Source organism: Pseudorca crassidens, chromosome X (assembly GCF_039906515.1).
Source record: "Pseudorca crassidens isolate mPseCra1 chromosome X, mPseCra1.hap1, whole genome shotgun sequence".
NCBI lineage: Eukaryota > Metazoa > Chordata > Mammalia > Artiodactyla > Delphinidae > Pseudorca > Pseudorca crassidens.
In genome coordinates this window covers 12597109-12615356 of record NC_090317.1, presented here as the reverse complement: position 1 = coordinate 12615356, position 18248 = coordinate 12597109, and the positions used below count along the sequence as shown (strand labels likewise).

At 52.6% G+C, this 18248-nt stretch overlaps 1 protein-coding gene across 1 annotated transcript; it reads right to left on the bottom strand.

Annotated features, from left to right (window-relative positions):
* Positions 1 to 2491: 2491 nt before the first annotated feature.
* On the bottom strand, positions 2492 to 4594 carry SOX3 (SRY-box transcription factor 3). The gene has a single exon (XM_067722177.1). The coding sequence runs from the start codon at positions 4592 to 4594 to the stop codon at positions 3245 to 3247; it is 1350 nt and encodes a 449-aa protein (XP_067578278.1). The 3' UTR covers positions 2492 to 3244.
* Between the last annotated feature and the right edge of the window lie 13654 nt (positions 4595 to 18248).

The following is an 18248-nucleotide window of genomic DNA, read 5'->3' as shown; positions in this document are numbered from 1 at the left end:
CCATTCGCCAAGCAGTGGCCACTAGGTGTCTGTGTGTCAGGAATTACCTCTTTTCTCTAGAGACCCCGCTGGATTAAGGGCTTGAGCGGCAGCTGGGGCTGGGATTTCATCGGTTTCTCTCCATCTTGTGGCAGAGCGGAGAGCCCTCCAGGCCTGGGATTCTGGCTCCGCTATGCAGCCAGAGAACCAGCTAAGCAACCTTGAGCGCTGTCATTTCCCCTGTAGGGGCCAGTTTTCTCATATGTAAAACAAGCCGAAAAAGGCAGGAGTTGGGGATTGACCGGATTTTGTTATTGTTGCCATTTAAGCAGCAGAACCCTTATTTCAAATTAAATTTTACCAGAACCCTCATCTATAAAACAGATTAAGGGCCAACTGTCCCAGTAGAAGCAGGGGAGGAGTGGGAGGGGGGAGGGGATGCTCTAGTCGGAAAACTCTGGCCTAGAGGATGGAAGTTTCACTCCAGTTCAGTTCAGTTCAGTTCTCTTCCCTGTTGCTGAAGTTAAAAAACAATTATCTTTCATCTATATTTCAATCCTCCAAATGTGCTGATTGATGAAATCCTTTCTCTTAAAGGCAATTTGGAAATCAGACAAAGTAGAGCACAAAGCCGTGGATGTTTAGAGAGGGAGTGAGCAGTGTGTGAGACCGGCTGAAAGGGTGACCCTGGCACTTCTAAGAAGGCAGAGCACAATGGACTCTTGGAAAGAAGCAGTGTCAGTTTATTCCCGCGTTGGCACCGCCCCCTCAGTGGGGCGGAATTGCTTGTTTTCACCCTCCCTTCCCTGGAGTCTTTCAGACCAAACTTGTGTCCACAATTGCTAGCAATCTGAACCCAGAGTCACCTACGGACAGGTATTTTATGAAGGCCCAAACACTGTGAAAGATATGAATAGGGGCGTGGATATGACAAGAGACTTTCCTCCCGCCCCTGGGACGTGGAGCACGGGGGAGGGGGGACCTGGTAGCCTGTGACTTTTCTCCGATCACTGCAGCAAGGCTGCGGCACCGACCGGCTCGAAGGGGCCCGAGGTCCGTGGCCCTGGGACGGGGAGAGGAGGGAGTGGTACCGAGGCCTCGCCACGCTGGACGCAGCAGGCCCGGGGGGAGCGCCGGCTGTAGGGCGACGTGCCCGGGCCTGTAAATCACCGCCGGGAGCCCTCCCACCCCGTGCGGTACAGTCGGGGATGGGGTGCCGCGGGTGGAGGGATGCAGTGCCAGCGTCTGCAGGGGAGGGGTGTTGCTGCCTTCCCTGGGAGACCCGACCTTTCTCGGAGAGGCGTGGTGAGCTTGGCCTCCGGGATCCGCAGGGATGTGTAAAAACCGGCTACGACCCCCGAAGCCGCAGAAAGCGCCCGCCCCTCCCCCCGAGGCCCACCCCGGCTCGCAGGTGAATGGCTGGCCCGCACAAAGGAAGCCGGTTGGAAATGTGGAATTCGGACCAATTTACGGGAGATTCTGTCGCCCAGAGTCCAGCAGACCTCAAGCAAAGAAACCTGTGGTCAGGAGTGGATGAGGATAAAAAACAGTACACCAGGCCGAGCTTATTGGAAAGCCCGAGTTTATTCTGGGATAGCGAGGTAACAGGATTAGAGGGATTAAGGAAATCACCTCAAACAGCTGAGGAGGGGGTAAAAAAACACTGGTTCTATTTGTTTTCTTCCTAGGCCCCAGATACACTGGGGCCGTGTGGCCAGGCGCGAAACGAAAGGCCTTTCGGGGGGCACAGTGGAATGCCCAAGGGTCAGGGACGGAGGGAGAGTAGGGGGAGGGAGGGAGTCGAAAGCGGACTCGAGGCTTGGGATGAGAGGGAGTCTCTTCTAGAAAACAAATCAGTGGACTGGGTTGACAAGTCAAAAAGAAAAAGCCATCGAAGGAGTTTGAGAGACCTTTTAAAATCTAAGGTGGACTTTTAAAAACCACACCTTCCAGCGTTGAATGCTGGCTCCGGCCGCTTCACCCACCACGGTTGAAATATATATTCGTTTCCTGCCAGGGATTCCTGTAATTATTTGTGTTTAATAGGCTAACTGATATTTCCGAAGGGTTTTCGTTTTGTAAATCGTTCAGCTTGGCTCGAGTGTCTTCCCGCCCCAGTGCACAAAGGTAAATGTGCCCCTTTGGAGGCCGGTTTCCGCGGCCGCGGCGGCCCCTCCCCGCCCCGCGTGGCCGCCGCCGCGATCAACAAGTGCGTGGCCGCGGGGTGCCTGCCTCAGCCGGCGTGTGCTCGCTCCTAGGAGACGCTCCCAGGAAGACAAATCGCTTTCTCCTCGGAGTTTCAGTTGAAAATATCGGGAGCCTCTCTCTGTGTTTGGGCTCACCGGTAGTTAAAAAGGAACCATTTCAGGTCACACAAGCCTCTCCCCAGCCTCCCACCCCTGGCCCCGGCATGGGACCCCGGCATGGGTCGTAATACCGAGTGATGGTCTCCTCCCTAAGCCGCATCTAAAGTTTCAGGCCCGCAAAATTACCAGGACTCCATTATGTTGGTTATAAAATTTATTGATCTCTCATTTAGGAATTCGGAGTAAAACCTTGAAAAACCTGAAACAAAATAGACCCTTATCCCCACCACCCAAACGAAATCCAAATACGTTAGCGCGACGAAATATCAAACAGATCACGGCAGAAATCACCAACTCAGTAGCCTAAATGCTGACTGGACAGAAGCTGTCCCGCGGCCAGGGGCGGCGAGGCGGGAGACACACGCACACCTGGCTATAAATTAACATCTGCTTTGGCTGCCGCGCCGCTCCGAGCGGTCAGCGCCCCGCCCCCCACCCCCCGCAAAGCCCACGAGGAAAACAGATGCAACGCTACTGGGGGAGGAGGCGTTGCAGTTCTCAGGCTAGCCTCACCAGAGAGTATGTTTCTCCCATCCACTCACTCGGCTAACAGCAAACTAACGAAACAACATTTTCAAATGCAACAGAAAAACCCAGGAACCCAGGAGGAGAAGGGGGGTGCTGCTTTTTCTTTGCAAACAACACAGCGATTCCCAGCCTACAAAAGGGGAGGGAGGGGCAACGGAGAGAGGCAGGCGAGCTCGAGAAAGTCCCATTTCCGCCACTCCGGACTCCTTTTTGCTTTTGTACAAAACCCGACAGCTATAGCAAAACTTTCTGTCCTCCCCATCATCGGTACAAGGCAACAGTCCCAGGCAAGCAAAGCTAAACAACAAGGCGTCCCAACTCGGGGGTGCGGGGCGGGGTGGGGCGGAGGAGCGGCGAGCGCAGGCCGGTGCTCAGATGTGGGTCAGCGGCACCGTTCCGTTGACGGCAGTCCCGGCGCCCTGGTAGTGCTGGTGCACGCTGTGCAGGCGGCCGCCCGGCAGCGGCGAGGCGGCGTCAGCCGCGTCCCCGCCGGGCGGCAGGTACATGCTGATCATGTCGCGCAGGTCGCCGAGGCACGCGCGCTGCGAGTGCGACGCGATGGCGGGCGGCGGCGAGCTGGGCTCGGTCTTCACCACCGTGCCCATGGGGCCCAGGCTCATGGCGGCGGCGGCCGCGGCGGCGGCGGCGGTAGCTGGCTGCTGCCCGTAGGCGGCGGCGGCGGCGGCGGCGGCGGAGGGCGCCATGCCCCCGTAGCCCGAGGCGGCAGCCGCGGCGGCGGCGGCGTTCATGTAGCTCTGGGCGCCGGGCGGCATCATGGGGCTGTACTGCAGGCCGGCCATGTCGTAGCGGTGCATCTGCGGCAGCGCGGGCGGCGGCGGCGGGCTGCTCATGGTCGCGGGCTGCGCGTAGCCCAGCTGCTCCTGCACCAGCGAGTACGCGCCGTTGGCCCAGCCGTTCACGTGTGTGTACGTGTCCAGGCGCTGGCCCACGCCCACCGGGCTGCTAGCGGCGGCGGCGGCGGCAGCGGCGGCGGCGGCGGCCGCGGCTCCGGGGGGCAGCAGGCCGCCGGGCAGGGAGTACTTGTCCTTCTTGAGCAGCGTCTTGGTCTTGCGGCGCGGCCGGTACTTGTAGTCCGGGTATTCTTTCATGTGCACGGCGCGCAGCCGCTTGGCCTCGTCGATGAACGGCCGCTTCTCGGCATCGGTCAGCAGTTTCCAGTCGGCGCCCAAGCGCTTGCTGATCTCAGAGTTGTGCATCTTGGGGTTCTCCAGAGCCATCTTGCGCCGCTGCCCGCGGGACCACACCATGAAGGCGTTCATGGGCCGCTTCACCCGGTCCTGGTCACTGCCCCCGCCGCCGCCGCCGCCGCCGCCGCCGCTCGCGCCACCGCCGCTGCCGCCGCCTGCGTTCGCGCCGCCGCCTGCGTTCGCGGTACTCTTGCCTGCACCGCCCGGGGCTGCGGGGCCGCCCGCGCCTGCAGCTGGGGTGGGTGGCCCCGCGGGGTTCTTGAGTTCAGTCTCCAGCAGGCTGTACATGGCCTGGGCGGGAAGAAGGTGCGCCAGGGTGGCGGGAGGAGAAGGCGCTCCCGGGGCTGGAGCGGCCACGGTGAAAAGGCCTGGGGACTCCGTCGGAGGGGCGCTTGGGGGCCGGTGGGCCAGTGGGTCGGGCAGGAAGGGCAGTCTTGCCGAAGTGCTCAGCGCCAAATCAGCGGGAACCTGCAGGCTACTCGCACCTGATGCGTTGTCTCGGGCTGGTCGCATTCGCAGTCTGGCCGGGCGCTCTCCGGGCCTCTTATATACCTGCTCGGATCCCCCGGGGTTGGGGCTCGGTCCGCCCCTCGCTCCCGGGAGGCCCGGTGATTGACAGGCTCGCAGTGGTGCGCCCTGGCCAATCATCACGGAGCCGCCGTTCGGCCCCGCTGGAAAAAAAAAGTTCGGGGAGTCCTTTCGTTCACCCCCACGCCCCTCTTGGGCCCGGTGACGTGATGAGAGTTATTCAGGAGGCGGGAGTCCCGGGGAGCCGCTCAGAGACCACCAATTAGGGTCTCAAAAAGTTTGAAAGAACGAAACTCGAGGAGGTGACGGAGGGGGGAGGGGGAGCGCGAGCAGGTTTGGGGGGGCAGGGGGCGCCCACGGGGTTCAGAAAACAACTTTGCAGCCCTGTCAGTGACGAGAGGCGTCCGGTCCCGGGTCCACCCTGCAAAGCTTCCCGCTGTCTGCGCGGAGGTCCTCTGACCGCTTCTGCTGCCAGCGTTAGGGACACTAGGCATAGCCAGCTACCCAGGCGGGCTTGGGGACTCAGGGCGCAGCGGAGGTATCCCGGGCTGCGGCTCCGAGAAGCCCTCCCAGGAATCGGCCCCTGTCCAGATGGACCCTCCGCTGGGAAGCCTCGGGCCAGCGCGCCCAGTACAGAGCGGGGGTCAGGGACCCGGGCTCGGGAGACAGGCTTCGGGACCGCGGAGCGCACGGGGGCGGCGAGGCTCCCGGTGGTTTGCGGGAGGGCGAGCAGTCAGACGCCCGCTGCCCCGGCCGGGCGGAGGCGCTCCCCTGCGGTGGTGCGACGAGGCGTGTGTGGGGGGCGGAGGGGGTGAACCGGCTTCGGCTCTCTTCTCCGGGCCCCCGCTTAGCGGCCCCTTTTTGTCTCTGCTCTCTGGCCATTTCGGTTTTTCCAGTCCGATGCCCCTGAGGGGGAGGGTCGGGCCCCTTGGAAAATCCGTTTTCATGGCAACACAGAGCCTCTCCAAGTGAAAGAAAAGTTTCTTGGAGGGGGGGGACGGTGGCCGGAGAGGAGCCGAGGCCGTCCTCCGGGCGAACCGCAGGGCCCCCTCCACTGGCCGCGCACCTGCCAGGACCACTGAGCGCTGCTCTCGCTGCGCAGCCGCGCGGCCTCCCCGGGGAAAAGGCTCTGCTTAACGGATTCCGTCCTTCTCCTTTTTTGTTTTACAGCCTTCCTGACCAGAGCCTCGAGACGCGAGACTCAGAGCGCGACATCACCCGCCTGTCGGGTTGTCTGCCAGACTAGCGGCGCGGGAACGCGGGCTGCGGGGAGAGGGAACCCCCGACTGCCGCCGCCGCCAGCCCAGGCGAGTGGCACAGCGTTTGAAACTCCCGGAGCCTCCGGGGGCGACGGGTGGGAAGGAGAAGCCAGGGGGTAGAGGTGGCAGAGACTGAAAGAAGGTGTTCGCACGGTGTGGCCCACCAAACCCCTAGCCTCGTGGAAAGGTGGGGAACCAAAAGAAAGGCGTAAATCCTAAGTGTGAAAAAAAAAACCAAACCTAGGTTTTTAGCCCCTTAGTGCTTATGCAAGACCCGGCGATCCTGGGAAGCCTGCACGCCAGGAATGTCCCCCTTTCTTGCACAAATTTTAAAGTAAGCCGTTGTGGCTTGGGGGACGCGGAGAAGGCCAGCCCGCCCTGGGGCCGGCGGACCGCTGGCACCAGAATCCAGGCTCCCAGCAGCAACGCCTCCTGGAAGTTTGGGGTCTCGAAACACTCCCCTAAAGTTTGGATTCCGCCTGGTCTACGTTCTCTTGCTCATCTGGACGGGGGTGGGGGGAAGCAAACGTATAGGGTCAAGGGCTGTGATCATTTGAAATGGGTGTACGGATTTAGGGTTTTAAAGTAAACTATCTGGGATGGTTATGTGTATGAGTCGTGTGTGTGTGTGTGTGTGTGTGTGTGTGTGTGTCTGCACGCGGGCACGGGTATGTATACTTCAGCTTACACGGACTGGAAGGCAAGTCTCAGAAAACGGAATGATTCGCCAATCCCCACCTGCACCTGTTTTCTTGCCAACTGGCTGACACAGTCAAAATTTCCTAGGCAAACCCACCTTCTCCCAAAGAAGTCAATGTGCAGTAGCCCTGCCCTCCTGCCGCCTTCTCCAGATGCCCTCTCGGGTTCTCTGGGCCTCTGAGGCTGTTGCTAAGTGAAGCGCGTTTTAGGAAACTACCCAACCGACGCGCGGCCTGGCGTCCAGTAGCCTGACAGATGTCAGGATTCTTTCCAAGTTTTAGGACCCAAGTAAGCCGTTGTGGTGACAGCGCCCGGGCTGCGTATTTCCCTAGGCAAGGGATGCAGTGCGGGGCCTGCGCTCCTCCCGGCAGCAGATTATCCGGGGAACTAGTCACTGCTCCCAGCTGTTTGTCACTTGATCACACCTACCCCGCGGTTTAGGTAAGCTCATTTTCACATCACCTCCTTCTGCCAGATTTACGGCAGTCTTGCAAGGATCAGACACCCTCTTCCACACTCCTGGCTTCCCTTGGAGGCCGTGATTAAACCGCTCTCTGTGCCCGTTAGCTCGGGTGGTCTGCACAGCCCCAAGTAAGAGTCACACCGAATTATCTTCGAAACATTTCCGAGGAAACGTTCTCAGCCCAAAGTACCATTTCAATAATCAAGCGAGGTTACCATTATGGGCGTGGGGAACTGGGGGCAAGGCAGGAAGGAAACCCGTTGTCTTAGCACACTAGCAGTACCGGCACAGTCACCAGCCGAGAGGCGCGACCTTCGCTGGGGGTCGGGAGAAGTGTCGCGGCAGGTACTATGGCCCGAGGGTCTTCCGGGGCCTGCGGGGAGGCAAGACTGCCAGCGGAGCCCGAACCGGTGTTTCCGACACGCACCCTGCACCCAGTGAGGAAAGCAGAGGGACACAGTGGGGTTCACGACCAGTCCTTTCCACCCTCTGCGGGAGAAGAGAGCGTGTTGAGCAGCTCTCTCGCCCTTGGGGCCTCCGAGAGCCCATGGGCGGCATACAGAGCCCCGGACGGCGGGCTGGGAACCCGGCCAAGCACCCCCTCCCCCTTCTCCCCGCCCTCCCAAGAGATCTCCGGCTCCCTCGTACTGGGGCTGGGCCTGGGGCTTCCAGGACCCAGGGCGCGGCAACAGCGCCGTTTGTTGGCTTCGGTTGGAAACTTCACCCAGAGGCGCCCCTTCCCTCCCTGCGGGGCTTCGAGGTCGCCCCAACCCTCCAAGGAGAGGCAGCAGGCTTCGCTGCGGGGCAGAAGTGGGGCTCGCTTTAGAGGGCCGATTATGGCTAAACTCGGGGGACCCAGGCTCTAGCGTGGGTGGCCCGGCCGCCGCCGGGCACCTAGGGCGCTTCCACTCTGCCTTCCTCCGGTCTCGAGCCTTGGCAGAAAGCCGGTGTCCCAAGAGCCTCATAGCTGCAAAGTAAACTTTTAACAGTTGTGCCTTGGAGCTACTGGTAGAGAGCCGAGCGGGGGTGGGGGGGGGGGCTGTCCCAGTACTCGCGCTGGGGTGCCCGCGTGGATCCCTGCTCAGCAACTGCTCAAGGGGGTCCTTTTTCTGAGTCTGCGGCTCGATTAGGACCCCCGCCTCTTAGAAGATGCGCCCTTTGCGTGCGGGGTGGGATGGGATAGGTGTGTATCAGTGTCCGCTCCGGGGGCCGAGGCCTGACAATAGAGTCGAGTGTTCGCTTTTTTTCAAGTGCAGCCGAGCCCAGCGAGGGGTCTGGCTTTGAGGAAGTGCGAAGAACTTATCCTGGCGACCCTCAGAAACGCTTTGCTTTTCAGCAGGAAAAAAAAAGTTTGCTTATCTAGAGACAGCTTTTCCTATTTCTTCCTTGAGAACAACCCTTGACTATTTACTCTGGCTCCTGGCCAAGAGGGTGTATTTAGGCCACACATTGAGGGCCTTGATCAAGAAATCAGAGGCTTGGGTCTATTGTAAAATCATCTCCTGAAAAAGGTCGGAAAGGTCACCAGCAGTCCAGCGGGGGTGGAAGAAGCAGCACAGAACCTCGAGCTCTAGCTCTCGGTTTGATCCTCCTCCCCCAGTCCACCCCAGCCCCTCGCAGCTCCCAATGAAACACTCGTTCTTGCAGGTCTGGGAAGGAGCTGAAGCTCCCTAGGTTGGCGGTGCAGTGTGCAAAAAAGAACATGGTTAATATTCTCCAAGGAAATGTTACAAGGAGCTTCGGAAGTGCGTGGTGCCAGGACCCTCGAGGTATCAAAAAGTCTCCGGCGGGCGGTTCAATATGTTCTGTTGCACTTTGCTGTAGCCCTTTTCAGGAGGGAGGGTGTGCTTTTACAAGAGTTTCGAATTCGATTCCCTTGGTTAGCTGAGCTGTACTTGGTAGATACTGGGAATCCCCTTGGCTCACATCAGGCGAGTCCTTTCACCCGCAGGGTATGACGATACGAATGCCAGCTCTCTTTGCCCTAGGTGCGGAGCGACTACGAGGAATTTGACAATCTTTGCCTTCAGTGCCCTCTCGCTGACCTCACAACCCGAACACTGCCAAACAACCCGAATACCGCCACCTCCCCGAAGGAAGGAAGGCTCTGCCCGGGAACTGGGTCCCACTTGCAGAGCGTCTTCCGGGTCACTGCCGTCGACCTCTTCGCCTCTCCCCGCCCCCCCCCCCCAAGCCCACAGCTCTCCGCACTCGCTCAGCCCTCCAAGCTGCTGCACCCGACCCCCTGCGGAGCAGCCTCCCGGCACCCGGCACCCAAAGGCCAGGCTTGCCCTCCCGCTGGGACTGTCGCCTTTCCCACTTCCTTCAGTGGCTGCAAAGGCATGGCCCTCTACGGCGGCGAGGTGGCCTGCCAGAGGCCAGGCCAGGGAAAACAATCTAAAAATCGTTATCAGTGCATAACGCTGCTTGAGTTATTCCAAGTCCCCGCAGTTCCACACGCTTATTCAGACCGGGGGGCCCGGGTCCATTGGGCCGGCAGTGCTTCCCGGGGAAGGGTGCCTGTAATGTCGCTGGACCTTCAGGCACCTCCAGTGTGACCGGGCAAGCCCATCGGCCCCAGCCGTAGGGGGCGCAGTATGGCGGGCTGGGGGCTGGGGAGAGCGCCCTGGAGAAAATTTTAAATCTCAAGGCAGCATTCAGCTGTTTCTCCCTCCACCCCCCCCCCCCGGCTTTTCTCTTTTTCTTTTTCTCTTTTTCATTTTCTTTCAAGAGAGTGGAGAGCCGTGGAATTCGATGGGCGGAATTTCTGTGTTCCCTTCGCCTGTCTTGTCTGCCGTCATTTTTTTCATGTCACTAAACCTGGGTCGCACACTTACTATGGGCTACGTTGTGCGCCCGGCGCGAGAGGAGACCCGCTCTTTTGCGTCCCGCAGCCGAGAGCGGCGGCGGCCCGGGAGAGCCCAGGGAAGGCTGCGGACCGCGGCGCGCCCTGGCCGCCGGGGGCCACGCTCGTTCCCCTGCGCGCGCGCTTTCCCGCCGCCGCGCCAAGCCGCGCGGCCCGAGCTGCCTAGCCGCAGAAGCGCCCGCGTGCCGGGAGGCCCGGCGCCGCCGTCCGAGTGGCGGACGAGCGAGGCTCCGGGGCCGCTGCTCGCGACGGAGAGCCGGGCGGAGGACGCGCGGCCCGGGAACGGCGAGCGTTCCGCCGCCTGCCAGGTATGGAGGCCGCCGAGTCTCGGGCCGCCCCGTTTGCGCGCGGGCCGGCGGCCAGAGAGTGCGACAGGGCGAGGTTTGCTGGGAGGCCCGGCCGCGCTGGCGTTTGGGCGCCTAGGTTGCAGTCACCCCGATTCCATTTCTCCGGAAAGCGTCGCCGGGTTACGACCCGGAGGCTCGGCTAATGTTATGTTTGTGTAATTAGCACCGTCTCCCCTTGTTTGTGAACATATTTCCTCCCCCAGCCCAGCCCAGCCCAGCTCGCATTTGAAAAAGCAACGGGCAGAACGTCCCAATAACCCTTACTAATGGGAAGAAAACTGCCCCTTTTGTGGAATGGTTTCTTTACAAAGCCAACAACCAACCTTATTTTCTAGTTCCAGTGGCTATCCCTTTATGAGTTATATTATTAAAGAAATCCGACACTAATTGTGCCGATTTAACTTGTTAATTAGTGGCAAATAAACTATTCATTAGTGGTAAAATAAAATAAAACCCATGTGCCTAGATATCATTCCACATTCACATATTGTAGTGTCTGCATAGCATAGGCATACTAAATTAAGTTCCTAAAAGGTTTCTCCTCAGGATAAATAATTAAAATATATTCTACTTTAATTGACATTATAGAGGACATAAATGAGCTTTTCCTTTTAGAAAGAAATAGCCATTTCTAAATAAAGCTTGCAGTCTGGAGAATGGAGGCTTCAGCCAAATGAATAGTCATTACTACCTTTTCAACGACGTGGGCCTTTTGATCAGAAAAGAAATTAGCTCTAAAAAACAGACAATGGAAGCCTGCCCTGCAATAGGAAGAAAATTAGACGGCCAAGGCTCTTCACAACACCTATTTCTATAAACCATAGAGCTCCTTGCTTTTCAATTACAGCTGTTCATTTCATATAAGGAAAGGGGAAAAACAGGCCTCTAATGTAAACTCGATTTCACCATAAAGCCTTGCTCCTGGCACGCAGCCAGGCTGCCTACTTACTATTGTTTTTAGTCCTCTCATCAATTAGCTAATACTATATATTTTAAATGACTCTGAGGGTATTCACAGACTCCCACCCCCCTTCCCCACCCAGACAAAACCCAAGCTGGACTCCCATGAAAGGGCTACCATTCGGTGCACAGACACTTAAATGCATAAAGTTTAATGTTTTTATTGTTCCCCAAAGAAAAACCATATTGAAAACCCTGCTTTTTTTTTTTCCCCTATATTTCTTAGTCCATTATTGAAAGACCCAGACAAGGTGATGACAGGGGAGGGACATAAATGAGCAGCTTTCAGTATTGTTTCTAATTGTTCATAGAGCTAAATCCATCTCCAGATAATTTTTCTGTGCCCTTTAGACCATAATTTGGTTTACACATCTTTGTGTTTTTAAAATATGCATTTTGAAATTTGCTAACCCCATCGGTTTCGTGTCATTAGATATAATTTCATTTAAAAAATTACTAAGTCTTTACCATTTGGGTGAAATTATCTAGCCTGCAAGAAGAAAACAAAATCCCGTTTTTTAGGGTGTGCTACAAAATAAAACCTTCGACATACATAAACCAATAATATGAGAAAAATATTCGGTAATAATACCCTAGAGTTTTAATAAGGCTTTAGATGCATGTTCTAGAAACATCAAAATAGAGTCATGGGTTGGGAAGGCTTTGCTTCCCTTGAAAGTAGAATACCTATTTATCGATCTGATCTTTATGAATCACTACGTAAATTCTCTGGAGAAGAACTAAATAATAGTGCAATCCTATAGGGTTGGTCTGGGAACTTACTGATTCGTTTTGTGTTAATAAAAGGACTTAAAATCATTTTAAAAATTCAGTTGAAGAGGATTGATTTGTTCACTATAAAATAAAGAAATATTTTTACATAACTATAAAATCATTTAAATAAAATAACACAACCATGGACTTGTCCATGAGGGGTGTCATTCCCTTTATCCTTTAAACAACCTAGAGATAGTCTGCCAACTTAGAAGGAAGGAATGGACAAGAGTAAAGCCACTAGGATGGTTATTCAAAGTATTTCCAAAGAGCAACTACCAAAAAATGGTTACCAAAATGGTTCTTATGCGCCTGTTTTCGGCATGCATTCCTCATTGATGATGCTCCCACTTGATGGTTTCCTACCATATTTTTGGTATCGAGTAAATTCATATGTTTGCTTTTGGCTTTTGAGCATTTACTTCTTTGCTGCTTTGTTCAAATGGATGTCAGAATAGAGTTACCAAAAGCATTTTGCCAAGGAGCACAAAGTTGCCACGTTCGATTTCCTTGGCAGCCTGAAGAAGGGACTCTTTCTTGGCAATCAAGTCCCTTGATCCTCCCTACCCTTGGGTTCCTACAAAAGAGGATGCCGTCTTACCAGTATGCAAGTGTGAGACTGTTTCTCTTGTCTATTGCACGTGATGGTGCCTGTTTTCAGAAAGAATTCCGCAGGAGCTGGGCGGAAATCACCATCTTCCCAAGACAAGGTTTCATAGCCGAGGTCAGCAACGTGTGGTCACAGATCGTTAACTGAAAGTTGTGCGGACTGAGAGCTGCGTGATTATTCTGATGGGTCCGATTCCATGTGTTACAGCACTTGGCTTTCATTTTGGAAGGAGGATTCAGGTGTGTGATGTTGTGGGCAGTTGAGCTGAAATTTGGGGGAGTACCAAAACTACCAGCGGAGAGGCCTGAAGCTAACTTTAGCAGCTTTGGAAGGGGACAGTCTACTCAGAAGGGGAATACGTAGAAAGAAAGGTTTCTCAGGATGTTGACATGAAATGGAGCCTGGATGTTTATAGTACCTGTATGATTTGGGCAAGTTTTTTTTTGAGGAATAATTGACATATAACATTATATTAGTTTCAGTGTACAACATGATTTATTGATATTTGTATACATTGCAAAATGATCACCACAGTAAGTCTAGTTAACATCCATCACCATACATAGGTACGATTTTTTTTTCTTATGATGGAGACTTTTAAGATCTACTCTCTTAGCAACTTTCAAATATGCAATACAGTATTATTAACTATAGTGGGCAAGTTTATTATTCTCCCTGAACTTCAATTTTCTCATCTGAAAGAGGTGAGTAGTCAGGCCTTCTTCAGTGGGCTAGGATGGAGATTCAGTGAGATAATACGGCCGAAGCACCTGGCATTCTGTTTAGCACAGAGCCTGCTCAATTAAGAGTTATCTTGTTTTTCAGCTGCGCTTTCTTATTCCCCTGAAATGGGATTGAAAATTCCTCTAGTGTGGGGGAGAGGGGACCATGGCACTTTTCTTACCCCTTACGTGGGTATGCACAGATGTTTCTGGAATGAATCATAGTCCTTGAGGAAGACCTCTTTGAATGAAAGGAAAAAAATGAACCAATTACTCCATGGTTCCAATTCTGCATCGCCATCTCCCACATTCGGCTCTATCACTTGAGATTGTTTCCGTCAGGGCTCTCCAGAGAGCACTCACTGACATGATGGGAGTTTTGGTTTGTGACAGAGGGGGCTCTTGTGTTTAATTTTGAGATAACATAAAGTATCCTTAATAATAGAGACATGCCTGCTGTTAAAAATATGCAATTAGTGTCATATGGGTCTTAAATCCTTTATTTTTGTCTAAAATGTAAGTTTTAATTTTTTTCTTTTAGAGCTCAATAGAAAGGTTATTCTTTCTACAGATTGCATCAGGAGTCGTGTGGAAGTAGGAGAGGAGTCTTGTTCAGATTTCATAGCTTTTATGTTTTCTCTGATGTCTCAGAAATAGGCACAATTGACCATGCCAAGGAAAGAAAAGTAGTTCTAATCACCTGCAGAGATTAGAGTCTTATCATTCCTCACAGTGGCTTTTAAAAAGACTTAGAGAATTACAAAAACCATTTTTAAAATAAACAAATTGGGGAGACTTCAGATTAAGAGTAATTCTGTGGTTAGTCTGTGCCATTGCATTTGAAGAAAGAGATCTGGCATGAAACCTTGATTGACTCCTAGTTAAAACTCTTGCTGAAAGACTAGGTAGGGCTGTGATGGATAAAAAGGCAGCACAGAGGAAAGGTTAAGAGCTCAGACCTGGTTTGAATCCTGCCCCTGGCCTTTTCTAGAAATTACCTAACTTCTCTGAGCTTCAGTTTCATCTATAAAAATGGGAATTGATGATACTTACCCCTTAAGATGATTGTGAAAAATAAACGAGATTATGTAAATAAAGTACTGAACTCAGTGCCTGGTACATAGAGGACTCAGTAAATGTTAGGTTATCACCATCATCACCACCATCATCATCATCACAGCAACCTTGTGAGCTATGTAGCACAGATAGGGACAAACTTACCTATGTTTTAACAGATCAGGAAATAGGCTTAGAAGGATTAAGTGTCTTGTTCAAAATGGTGGAGCATATTATTGGCAAAATCAGGCATGGAAAGGACCCCTGCCGACTCCTTGTCCAGTTATCTTTCCACCAAACTATAGTTTGCTTGCACTTTGTCAGTAAGAGTATTTTTTTCATTAAATGCAGAGCCTAAAGTGCTGTTGATACTAGATCATATTAAGAAGCATATCATTATTTCTTCCTATATTTAAGTAGAGGCCCTAATGATGGCCACTTGTCTTAATGAACAGTGACAAATGGCAGAGGAAGAAGGACCCACCTTCCCTAGGTTGTTTCCCCAGAGGAGGGCTGGAGAGAGACGTCACCAGTTCTCAAACTACACTAATTAGAAATGTTAAAATTGATACTGAGGCAGATTCAGGATTAAATAAGTAAACCAATATGCTAGTGTGAGCTTCTCAGACAATGCACACTAATCTCTCACGGTGATGCCTATTTCCCTTCATTCTTAGGAGTTGAAAGGATTCCATATTTTGTTCATCAGCCCTGCCAGGTAGGCCTTCCATAGCAAAGTCATAGCAAAGCAGTCCGATGACACAGTATCCAATTCACCAGCAGTGACCTCCCACTTTTCCCAGTGTTCAAGTTAATCTCTTGGTTTATGTCAAACCCACTCAAAGGTGGGTTTGCCAAAGGTTCCAGAAAGTTACAATGATAGTGGCCATTTACTGAAAGCTGCTACAGGTTGATAACTGTATGTGACCTTTACAGATGTTACGATATTCGTTTAATCCTAACAACCTGTTTAAAGTTAGGTTACACAGTGAGAAAACTTTGAGATCTGATCTATCTTGAAATGATGGGTTCTTCCCACCACACTGCCCTAGGAGGGCCTCATTCCCTTATTGAGTGATTTTAGACAAAGAACTTCCTCTCTCTGGATCTCATTTTCCCCATGTGAGGAATGAGGGCTTTGGACTAGATGCTTTCTAAGGGCCCTTTCCCTTGCAAGATTTTGAAGATTCTGAAAGTTCCCATGTGATGCTGTTTTTAATAGTAAGTAAACTGAAGTGGTCCTTGATTTTCTTCAGAAATGGCGGTTCTCTTAGATGCACCGCCCCTGGCAGCAAGCAGACCCTTGTAGAAGCAGAAGCAAGCCAAGGAAGCTAGATTCCAGATCTTTATCCACAGGAGAAGGCATCCCAGTCTGCTGTGGGCTGGGGCTGGAGGACGCCTCTGCAGTTGTTACAGACTGAATGTTTGTATCCCTCTCAGATTCCTATGTTGAAGCCTAATCCCCAATGTGGTGGCATGTGGAGGTAGGGCCTTTGGGAGGTGATTAGGTTGTGAGGATGGAGCCCTCGTGGGGATGGGATTAAGTGCCTTTATAAGAAGAGGCCAAAGAGCTAGCTCACTCTCTTTCTGCAGAGGACAGATACGAGAAGTGGGCAGTCTGCAATCAGGAAGCCAGCTCTCGGCAGAACCCGGCCATGCTGGCTCCCTGATCTCGGACTTCCCAGCCTCCAGAACTGTGAGAAATAAACATCTGTTTTTTTAAGTCACCCACTCTTTCATGGTATTTTGTTATGGCAGCCCAAGCTGACTAAGACAGGTTGGAAGAGTAGAGGGATCAAAAGGTGACCTAGAGCAAATCATCCATCGCTAGTTACCTGCTCCACAACTTCCAGGAGCTCTGTGTGGATCTCAGGAGGTGGAGGAAGCCAGGGATCACAGGCCTGCCCCTTTCTCATCTCTTTAACCTCATCTTTCTTGACTCACCTCACCTTGCCTCTAATGCACTGCAAGGAATTGCTTCCCTAGTGTTCTTGACCGGCTTCTACTCTTTTGCTTCCATCTTTACAAATTTGCTTCTCTGCTTGGAACTCCTTCCTTAACCGCCCTCCCCTCCTCCTTCTGTTAAATGATTAAATGCTACTCAATCTTCAAGATTCAGCTCAGGTTGCCAATTTTCTATAACATCTTTCCTGATTCCCCCCCAACCCCATAGTCCAGGCTGGGTTGGGTGCCTTTCCATGATGCTCCCAAGACCACCCATGCGTTTATTCTCTCAGAGCTCTTGCCACACTGTTTAATCACCATCGGTTTATCTGTTCACCTCATCCCTTAAGCTCCTTGAGGGCAGGGACTTTCTTATTCCTTCCTGGTTTCTTTGGCACCCAGCACAGAGCCAGGGACATCGGGGGCACTAAGTCTGTGACAATAGGATGTGATTAGGACCATCCACGGTGGACACTGAAATGGGATTTCATTGAGCCAAAGAACATCTGGATTGTGCCCCCAACGAGCTCTCAGCTCACTAGGAAGTAGCTGGTGTTCCAGGGAGCAGCTCTGGCATTGCTTATGGGAAATTGCTGGGAAAGCATCAAGCAAGAGGGCATGTTCAGGAATGTAACACCGACTTTCCTCCCCCCACCCTTATGCAGAGGGTATCCTGACCATCCTCTTGATTTTATCCATGGAGGTGGTGGGGTGAGGGGACAGGGGCACATACATTCCATGCTCCCCTTGCTGACCTGTGTGCCCTGGCACTGGCCTGCATCTGTGTGGAGGAAGAAGTTCCTTTCCTCTGTTACAAAGGCATTCTTCACTCACTAAGCCCTGAACCTAAGAGCTGCTTGCACCCAAGGTGATGCCTTGTTCTAATTTGCACAGAGGAGTCCTGTGGTCTGATTGGCGGCCCTGATGTTTTGGGTCCCGGGATGAGCAGAACAGTGGATGCTAGTGTGCATTAGAGCTTCTCAAACTGTCATCGTGGGTCTGTCCTCACACTTCCAGACCTAAAGATGTAGGAGTAGTCTTTGGGACCGTAGAGGAGAGGTGTGCTCTCTGCTGATAAGAGCAGGAATGTCAAAACTAGAGATTAGAAGTAGGAAGAGTGCCCGCAGTGATAGCCACAGGCTGAAGTATCTCTCTCCTCTAACTTCACACTAGTGCTGAGAGTCAGGAGTAAGCCATGATTAAATTGGAGTGAAGATATTCTGGGTTCAAGTTCCACTTAACGTGTCATTTAAATGATATGACCCTCAGTCGCACATCTGTAAAGCAGAGCTGTGTGTGAAGGGGAGGGGCGTGGGGGCAGCCCTTTGCTTGAACGCTGTGGCTTCCCAAGGTAGAGGATCATGTTGAATAAATGCTTCTCAGTTTGTTATAAGCCTTTGATCAATCTCCGGAGTCTTTGAATAATTATCTTTGCTAATTTTGACTAGTTTAATAGATGCATCTCCAGGTGAGAGACTTCTCCAAGCCATTTCCCCAAGTTACTAAACCGCTTTGAAGAGTTTTTAGCAGGGGAGTGACATCTGGATTTGTGCATTGGAATGTCATTCTGGCTGTTGAATATATCTCCCAGGGAGATTTGTGAGTGTTAAGTACTTCTGAAAACCCCTGATATATGGTGGGTACTCAATAGATGTTTATTGTTTTGGTTGTTAAATTTTTTCTTATCAGCTCAAGTGCGACCTTAGAGGAATCATTTCCTTCCCCTGGGTGGGTCTCAGTTTCCTCAGCTGTGAAATGCAAGTTATCTATTTGTCTTGTTTGTTAGTTGTTCATTCATCCATTCATCGCATTCCCTGCTTCTTCCCTTTCTCTCAGTGACCAGATAACCTGGGTTCTCTTCCAGTCTATGTCGTTAGAGCTTTAATATCTTCTACCTGACATAATTTCCATTTGAGTTGGGGATTTCAATTAAAATTTT